We start from the raw sequence: 9,671 nt of genomic DNA on the forward strand, positions 1-9,671 counted from the left end.
TAGCTTGTCGAGACATAATTAGATTACTGAACTTAGAAGACATAAAAGATGTAGAACTGTCATCCTGTTATCAAGAGTGGTCTCATAGACTATACATCGAAATTGTTTCAGTCTAGAGTCACTGTTTGAAAGTTCAATATTGTGACTTCAAATGTTAAATTTAAGCCACTAAAAACTCTACTTCCTCCCAAGGCCGTTAGGGAACTTGATTGAAAGTATTTTCAAATTCTCTAGCCAAAAATGGAAAGGAAACATCTTAGGTAAAATTGTATTCCCTGTACTAGAAAGATGTCACTTAGATGTGGCTTTGCAAGGTGCTTTCTGTTATATGCATACAGATATAAAAAACAATAAAGCTGATCCTACAGAAGTTTACTCAAAATTCATGGTAAACTGATATGTTCATGCCTAATGCATAAACCTCAAGTCTGTGAAAGCGGCCTTCCCTTTACTAGTTGACAGGTTGCAAACCCTATTATGAAAGATGGCGTATATGAGCATTTTCACTTCATTCATTTTAGTTACATAACAATGTAGTAAGTTGAATTTCTTTGAACTATTGTCTTAAATTCATGAATTGTCTTAAAATTCATGAAAAAAAGATGTATTTGTAATAAGTTATGCATGAATCTGATGACACTGGAAAGGTACAGAAAATAACTATTGGATGATATAAAGTTTTGATGTTTATTATTATATCTTCCAGAAGGAATCTAGGACTTGTTAAAATAGAGGATTAAATCTGATGGCCTTGTTTATTATTCTCAACAACCCCACAATTAAGGCATATACGGTGGAGTTGGAAGAAGCTGTAGAGTGGGTTTGACTGGTGCATTGAGCTTCACTGCTATTGTTGGTATTCATTGCTAGAGCAAGATTGGTGAGTACTGTAAGCTTGATTGTTGAAATTGTGGACTGCTATTAAACTTGTTTTGAAGCTTTAATTTGTTGAAAACTATTGTTCTATGCTGGAGTGATAGTGTAATGATTGTTTTGATTAAGGTGATTAAATTTCTCCTTTTTTTGATTTCAAGGGACTGTGTTTCAATTAAGTTGGCCTGTTTACTTATCAAGGAAAGGATCGATCAAGGTAATACTTGAAACTCGGAGTTCTATATCTGTTGTGATATCTTTTAGCAAGCATGTTAGACCTTTGATAGAGTATTTTTCTATCTTGGCAGACTTTGTCATGTAGTAATCTTTACCACCGTCCTACTGCATTTGAAATTTGCTTGTTGCTGCATGTTTTTGAATGTTTCTTCTTTGGCTATGTAAACTCACTTGATTAGGCTTCTGAGGATAAACAGGCGATGGCAATTCTTGCCCTATCATTTACTAATTAAAAGTAAAAGAACTGCCTTTATGCTTGAGAAAACTGTTCCAACTTAACAGGTCTATGGTAATGTGGAATAGAGATTATGTAACTCACACACACACACACACACACACACACATATATATATATATATATATATATTATTTATTAAACCTTGAATATAATGACACTGGTGGTTGTGTGCATGTGATAACCTTTCATTTCCATTTTGTCACCTTAGCTTGTTTTATATGCTTCCTTTTTTTTATTTCAGAGTGAGGGAACTAGCTAGGAATAATTGACAAGTTCCGCTTGGCACAATACCTTTGGCAACAATTGACAAGTTCAACAAAATTGTAAGTTAATATTGTATATCTATGTACACTGAACTATGTCACTATGCCAAAAAGGCCTTCAGACGACACACTTCAGACGACATAAGTTTTGTTTTATGTCGTCTGAGTTTTTCAGACGAAATAATTTTTTTTTCTATCGTATGAATATACACTAAAACCATACTGGTTTAATTTGGAAAAATGGTGAGCATTCAGACAACACATTTGTGTAGTTGTAGAAGGTGGTGATTTCCTATCTCAAATTTGGATAAATGGTGAGCATTCAGACAACACATTTATGTAGTTGTAGAAGGTGGTGATTTTCTATCTCAAATTTGGAGGGATATCCAAAAGTTGATGAATTCTTTTCCCTCTCAAATAGCCATATGCCCTAGTTGACTGGAATATGTTGTGACATTCAGACAACATTTAAATGTTGTCTCAATGTGGGGGTTGTTTTAAAATTTCCCAAGTAATTTTGACTTGTGCTATTTGACATATATCCTCGCAATTAAGTCGCTTTCTATCCTTCTCACTCGATCAATCAGCTCTGTCATCTCGACCTAGCTAGCTAGATCAGGAACCCGCGAAAACTAAAACATCAGCCTCACTCTCTCCTTTTCACTTAACTCTCTCAGCTCTCTCCGATCTGTGTTCTCTCTCAGCTAATTTCGATTCGGTTCTTTTCTATTTGGGGATGGGGTGCCTTTCATCCTCGTCAAAATAACAAACACCGTTCAAAATAACCCAGACCTCTCTCTCTCTCTCTCTCTCTCTCTCTCTCAGCCACCTTGATAGACGACGGCGACGAAACGGCGACATTCAATGACTTTGCTTGGTGTCTTCTTGAATCTGAAGTCAATCACTCAGTGAGTCGTCGTCTTCTCTCTCTCAATCTCTCATGGACGGTCGCCGGTACTAGACCTCTCCCTTTGTCCTCGAAGCTCGACTGCACCATTGAAGCTTTGTTTTGAGAAAGGTGTTGGCTTTAGTCAATTTTTCTGGGATTTATATGATCTGGGTTTCGTTCAATTTCGTTTTTATTGGGTTTTTAATGCATGTGTTTTGTTTCTCAATAGATGAAATTGGTAAATTTAATTGAAACACGGTTGTTTTGCAGATCTATACCTTCAGATTCTTCACCCCGAAGCAATCAAGAGCCAACACAAGAGTTCCCTGCAAGAAAGATTAGTTTGCTATATCGACCATTGGGGCTTGGTTGCTGTGATTGTAGCAAGGTTAGTCCTTTGTAGACTTTTGAACTGATTTTGTTAATAGGAAAGTGTGAATGGGGAGGACACCGTCCTGATAAGCATGGTTGATTTTTTGAAGAACCAAAAACTGAATTGAGTTTGGTGATTCAAATAATTTTATGGTCTATTTTGTTGCCCAATGAATTGAATTAGTGCAGCAGTGGAATGGTATTTGTGTATCTCAGTAATGTAGTGGTAGTTTCCTTCTGAGAAGAAAGAAAATTGGGTTATGGTCCTATTTAGATTGTTGTTTATCAGTGTAAGTGTGATATCCTGCACCTTCAAAGTGTTTTTGTTTTTGGGTTAGTTTCTTTTTAAATTTCTTATTATTTTGTTACTTTTCTTTAGTTAAAACTTTCTGTTATATATATATATATATATATATTATGTATTAATTAATTGTTTTATTTATTTATTTATTTTTGCTTGATAATTGTTAAAGTGATAAGAAGGTTTGGTTTGGTTTGGTTGTTCACCCGGGGGGGGGCGTGGGTGACAGAAAAGAAAGAGAGTTAGAAATCAGATGAAAGGGGAAGAAGACGGGAAAAGAAAAGAGAGAAGAGGAAGATGAAAAGAGGAAAAAAAAGAACCAAACCGAAAACATAAGGGAGGGGATCGATTGAGTGTTAGAAGAAAAAGGAGGATGAACAAATGAGAATGGGAGTTTGATTTTGCTGCTTTTGAAACTGAACTGTGAGAAGGCAAAGGGAGGAAGTTTTCAGAAGTGATGGGTTTCCGTTCGGGTTGTTTAGTATCTATGGTTGTCTTGCTTTAGGTGGTTGACTCCTCTGTTTTATAATTTTACTTGAATTTCTTTATTGCTCTATTGATGCTTGGTCAAGATTCATGGCTTTGTAAATTTGTTATGTGTTAGTTATTACTTTTCAAATCAAGTAAGTAATTCATTTGTGAAAATTGAGTTGAGGATTTGGTGGTCCGATTATTCTATTGCCTTGAGCATATGAACTGATTGTGGGATTGGTGTGCTTGGATGGTTTGGTTATTCTCGGTTTGATTTGAGTTGGGGGAGTGGCTTTTCTTTTATTCTGTTTTTCAATAATAACCTGTTTCTAATTTATGTGATTTCAATTCTGTTTTACCTTTTAGCCTTTTAGAATTCTATTAATTTTGCTACTCTGGGGTTTCGACATCCTTGTTCTAATTTGACTTAGAGGAAAGATTGTTGCCCAATAGCTCTAATCTTTCTTAAGATAGGATGTTGCTTCAACAATTGCTTGGTTTCCTGAGTTTGTATTTCAAGAACAGATAACTTTCTTTTTTGGGAAACAATAGCAGTTTTGTTCAATTGCTAGTATTCGGATTGTATTCGAAGTTTATGTTATTCTACTTTGTCTTTTGAACCCAACTTCGGGAAAGCAATTTCATCTTGGCTTATCTATAATATGTGATAAATTTTATTATGGTTTTTCTGCTTGATCAATACCTTGGCTCTCAAAAAAAAAAAAGGTTGTTGTCCAATAGAATATTACTTCTAGTTAGGACTGAAGATTATGAGTTGTTGTTACTTTGATTTAATGGCATGCACAATCTTCTGAAATCTTCTTTGTGATTATGTTGAGTTTATTTCTACGAATAGTATTGTGCTTGTTTTAGCAATCTGACAAGTCCTTAAAGAAGTAATTATATGACTTATTTTTCTTCTCCCTACTTGAGTTTTATGTACTGGTCAGTGTATTCAAGTTAGAATTGGATTCGACTTTATGAGATTGCTGCTTTTGTTTAATTGTGTAGTGGTGCAAGTGGCTTCTACTTTCTGATTTTGTGTTTCTTTTCTTGATAATTATGTTTGATTGATTATACTTTACAGTTGTGCATATACTTCTACTTTGTAATTACCATATGGAGTACTTTCTGTGGTTTGGTCGGTAATCTTGTTACCGTAAACTTCTTACTTGCTTTATTAGTAGTTAACGATGTTTTTCAGAAGAAGTTTTGAGCTGGGTCTTTACAGTAAGGCATTTGGATGATTTTCTTTAATAAATGTAGTGATAGTTTGCTAATTCTCTTTTTACTATAGCTCCAGAATTACATTCCATTGGGTTGGGGTTAAATTGAAAAGAACAAAATGAGAAAAATGGAATTTGGAGAATAATAAGGTTGCTCTTTTAAGAGCTGAAATGTTCCAGGACCCTTTGCATATGCATTGCTAAGATTGCCACATATCATTTTTTTTTTAAAGTAAACTCTTAAGGATTGAATAATTCTAGTGCTCACTTTAGTGATGTGTTTAGAGGCTAAATTCTCTGAGGTCAGATTGTAACCCCTTTGTACCTCTTTAAACTTGTTTTGTAACTTCTTCGTACTCCATGATGGGTGGTCAAATGTATAGCAGGCATTTTTTTTATGCAAGCCTTTGTTGTACTAACACAAGAATATATCAAATGCACCAGGAGGGCAAGATTGGTGCACAGGGGAGACGCTTTGAACACAAAGTAACGATGTTGTAAATTTTTATTCCCAAAGTGAGTCGGCAATTTCTATGACTCTAGGATCATTTATAATATTTTTGATATTTTGATTTTCTTTGTCTTTTTTTCTTGTTTTGAGTTTGAATAATAGTTCTTTTTCTAACATGTTCCGTATGTTTTGTTGACCTTGATAGGGAAATTTGATGGTACAAAAGGATTTGTGAAGGAAGACTCACTGCTAGTAGTGTAGTAGAGAAAAACATAAGGCTTTTTTGTAAAAATTTCTGGTGAGTCTTCAGTGTTTGTGATTTATACATATATGAGTAAGCAAGTAGCTAATTATCCTTTTGCTGATGTCTTTGCCTACACATAATGATTATACGTTTACTGCTAGCTAGTTGAGTATAATCATAAGTTCATTTTTTATTCCATGATAGAGTATTGTATTATTTTGTATAATAGAAGTATAAGCATGGTATGCAATCTGAACATTAGAATTGTCATGGATCGATGTAATTGTTGCAGCTATATGTGGATGAATTTGTATGTGTTAAGACCACTCTTACCAGTACTAGTCTTAACGAATATATTGTATATTAAAAGTATGAGCATGTTAAGCAATGTTACTTTTAGAATTAGCATCTATTTGAGTGTGTTTTGTTATATATGAAGGAACCTATATATTTAAGATGGATAAGTCATGGATGCATGCTGATAGAAGATCAAAGAAGTTTGAGCTAGGACTAGCAGAGTTTCTCAAGTTTGCCGAGTCTAATGCCAATAACAAAAACAAGATTTCTTGTCCTTGCTTGAAATGTAGTAACACGGAGGGATTTTCTGTTGGAGTTATTAAGGATCATATATTTTGGAATGGTATTAACGAGAGTTATAAGCATTGGAGGTGGCATGGGGAACCTACTACATCTGCTATGAATGACAGTAGAGTTGAATCTGAAACTGTAGATTGGGAACCTGGGATATGGAAGAATGATTGGGGCTTTGGAGAAAGTGAGGATGAGCAGATTTCCGAAGACTCTAATGAGTTTTTGAAGTATGTAGAGGATGGGGATCAACCTTTGTACCCAGGTTATACGAAGACAACCAAGCTGAATGGTCTGATTCAGACCTTCAATTTGAAAGCAAAGCATGGAATGACTGATGCTTGCTATTCAGATATGCTTATCATGATTGGGGGTCTGCTTCCTGAAGGGAATCAGGTTCCTTTGTCTTTGTATGAAGCGAAAAAGACACTTAGTGCTTTAGGGATGGAGTATGAAAAAATTCATGCTTGTCCTAATGACTGCATCTTATATAGACAGCAGCATGCAGATGCTCTTATCTGCCCCAACTTTGGTGTTCCAAGGTGGAAATTGGGTAGGGATAAAATTGTGAAAGAAGGGATACCTGCGAAGGTTTTATGGTACTTTCCACCAATCCCAAGGTTCAAACGAATGTATCAATCGACCAACACAGCTAAGAATCTTACTTGGCATGAGTCTGGTAGAAAGAAAGATGGAATGATGCGACACCCAGCTGATTCTCCTACTTGGGAATTACTTGACAAACAATATCCACAATTCAGTAGCGACCCTAGAAACCTCAGACTAGCCCTATCTTCTGATGGATTTAACCCGCATAGTTCTCTAAGCAGCAAGTATTCTTGTTGGCCAATTATACTGGTCACATATAACCTTCCTCCATGGCTTTGTATGAAGAGGAAGTTTATGATGTTGACATTGTTAATATCGGGACCGAAGCAACCTGGTAACGATATCGACGTCTACTTGCAGCCATTAATATATGATCTGAAAGTATTGTGGGATGGAGTTTAGGGAATATATGATGCACTAAGAGGGGACTACTTCAAATTGAAAGCGGTGCTGCTGTGGACTATTAATGACTTTCCCGCATACGGGAACTTGTCTGGTAGCATTGTTAAATGATACAATGCTTGTCCAATATGCCTTGACCAGACTCGACCTTATAGGTTAAAGAGAGGTAAAAAAATGTCATTCATGAAACATCACAGGTTCCTACCTAGACATCATCCGTATAGGAAACAGGCTGCTGCTTTTGACAACACCGTAGAGGAGGACCTACCTCCTCTGCCATTAACCGGAGAGGAGGTGTTTGCTAGAGTAGAGGGTCTAAATTGTGTGTGTGGGAAAAAGAAACGCTCTCCTCCTACCAAGGGTGTTAAAGACCAAGGCAGACCTTGCTGGAAGAAGAAGTCTGTCTTCTTTGAACTAGAGTACTGGAAATATATTCCGGTACGACATAATCTCGATGTCATGCACATCGAGAAAAACTGCTGTGATGCCATCATTGGTACGCTGCTGAACATTCCAGGGAAGACAAAGGACGGGGTTGCAGCGCGTTTGGACATGGTGGAGATGGGTATTAGGGCTAGTTTGAACCCAAAAGTTGGTGCCAAAAGGGATAAATTACCTCTGGCTAGTTGGAACTTGATGCTTGCTGAAAAAAAAATAGTTTGTGGCTCTTTTTTTGAAATGACGGTTCCTGTTAGGTTTTCATCAAATGTAAGGAATCTTGTCTCTATGGAGGATTTAAAACTTGCCGGTCTAAAATCGCATGACTGTCACACTATCATGCAGATTCTTCTTCCTATTGCTTTACGTTCTGTTCTTGAGAAGCCGGTTAGGTATGCGATCATCCGCTTCTGCCTTTTCTTCAAGGCAATATGTGCTAAAGTGATCGATGTTTCGAAGCTGGAAAAAATGCAAGCAGATTTGGTTGTTACTGTTTCCTTATTGGAGAAGTACTTCCCGCCTTCATTTTTCGACATTATGATCCATCTAACTGTGCATCTCGTAAGAGAAGTTCATTTTTTTGGTCCGGTATTTTTTCGGTGGATGTACCCCTTCGAGAGGTACATGAAAGTCTTTAAAGGGTGGGTTAGATGTCGAACGCATCCTGAGGGATGCATAGCAGAGTCTTATATTGTTGAAGAGGCTGTTGGGTTTTGCACTGAACGTATGCTTAGTGATGCTTCTACTGCTGGAATCCCTGAAAGTTCCAAACCACGAGCCTGTAATGCATCCAAACCGCTATCAGGCGCTACCATGATTTCTGTCTATGGCAAGGAGATGCATCAAGCACATCTGTGTATATTGCAGAATACCGAGGCTGCAAGTCCTTATTTCATGTAAGTCATAAACTTTAATTATCATCAGTTTTCCTACAGTCCGTGAATTGATTAAATATTTTGTTACTTAAATCATTGAGTTTTGTGTGTTTGATATTCAGTGAACATCTGGAATTGTTGAAGCTTCTCAATCCAAGGTTTTCCAAAAATGAAAAGTGGTTTAAGGATAAACAAAACCAGACCTTTGCTGTCTGGTTAAAAGAGAGGGTATGCGATCATATACTTGATTCTTAGTGATTAACAAAAAATAAGATTTCAACATTACGCTAATGTAATCTATTATTGATTTGAAGGTTTCAAATGAACTGCAGTTTCCGGACAATAATGTTTCGGAAACAATGAGGTGGATGTCAAGTGGACCGAATCATGTAGTGCCGACCTTTAGTGGATACCAAGTTAATGGTGTTGATTTCAACACTAAGGAACGGGACAATGTGCGATCAGTGCAAAACAGTGGGGTTTTTTTTGTGGCTGATGCAATGCAAGTTTCTAGTGCAAAGGATAAAAATCCCAAAACTGATGATATGGACTTCTATGGTGTCATACAACAAATATGGGAGGTGGACCACTACAAGTTTAGGGTACCGTTGTTTAAATGTGATTGGGTTGAGAATGTTAGGGGCATTAAAGTAGATGAACTAGGGTTCACATTGTTAAATCTGAATAGGAAAGGTCATCTTAATGATGTTTTTGTCTTTGCTAGCCATGTTAAGCAAATATTTTACATTGAGGATCCCCTCGATGCTCAATGGTCAGTGGTTGTAAGGGTCCTAGATAGAGATTATCAAGGGGCTGATTCGGATGAGGAGTTAGAAGATATTGAAGTAGAACAACAGCCATTTGAAGCAACAATGCCATCCATCGAGACTTTTGATAATATAGATGGTGATCAGCATAGCAATTATATGCGTCCTGGAGATGAAGCAATATGGGTGGAAAATGACTGCAATCAACGTGGCTGAGGGCAAAAAAAAAAACACTTAGTTAAAGTTGTTTGTTCGTGATTGATTTGTTTTAGAATGCCTATATATATGTACTGATGTGTTTGATGAAACATGTATATTAACACTTCCAATTATGTTAGTTATTTCATTGTCTTCTGTGTTGTTTAATTTTGAGTTGTGTGATGCGCTCAAAGCAAGCGCACAATTTAACCCTGAAATATCGTTAGTA

General features: G+C 36.5%; 2 protein-coding genes across 2 annotated transcripts; both read left to right on the top strand.

The window, feature by feature from the left end:
• Window positions 1–6,021: 6,021 nt before the first annotated feature.
• LOC112184476 lies at window positions 6,022–7,164 on the top strand. The gene has a single exon (XM_024322736.1). It carries the CDS (start codon window positions 6,022–6,024, stop codon window positions 7,162–7,164), a length of 1,143 nt encoding a protein of 380 aa, XP_024178504.1.
• Window positions 7,165–7,338: 174 nt separating this feature from the next.
• Window positions 7,339–9,460, top strand: LOC112184477. The gene is made up of 3 exons (XM_024322737.1): window positions 7,339–8,498; window positions 8,600–8,705; window positions 8,792–9,460. The coding sequence occupies exons 1-3, from the start codon at window positions 7,339–7,341 to the stop codon at window positions 9,458–9,460; spliced, it is 1,935 nt and encodes a 644-aa protein (XP_024178505.1).
• Window positions 9,461–9,671: the final 211 nt, after the last annotated feature.

The sequence above is a fragment of the Rosa chinensis genome, chromosome 2 (assembly GCF_002994745.2).
Source record: "Rosa chinensis cultivar Old Blush chromosome 2, RchiOBHm-V2, whole genome shotgun sequence".
In the NCBI taxonomy this organism is placed as follows: domain Eukaryota; kingdom Viridiplantae; phylum Streptophyta; class Magnoliopsida; order Rosales; family Rosaceae; genus Rosa; species Rosa chinensis.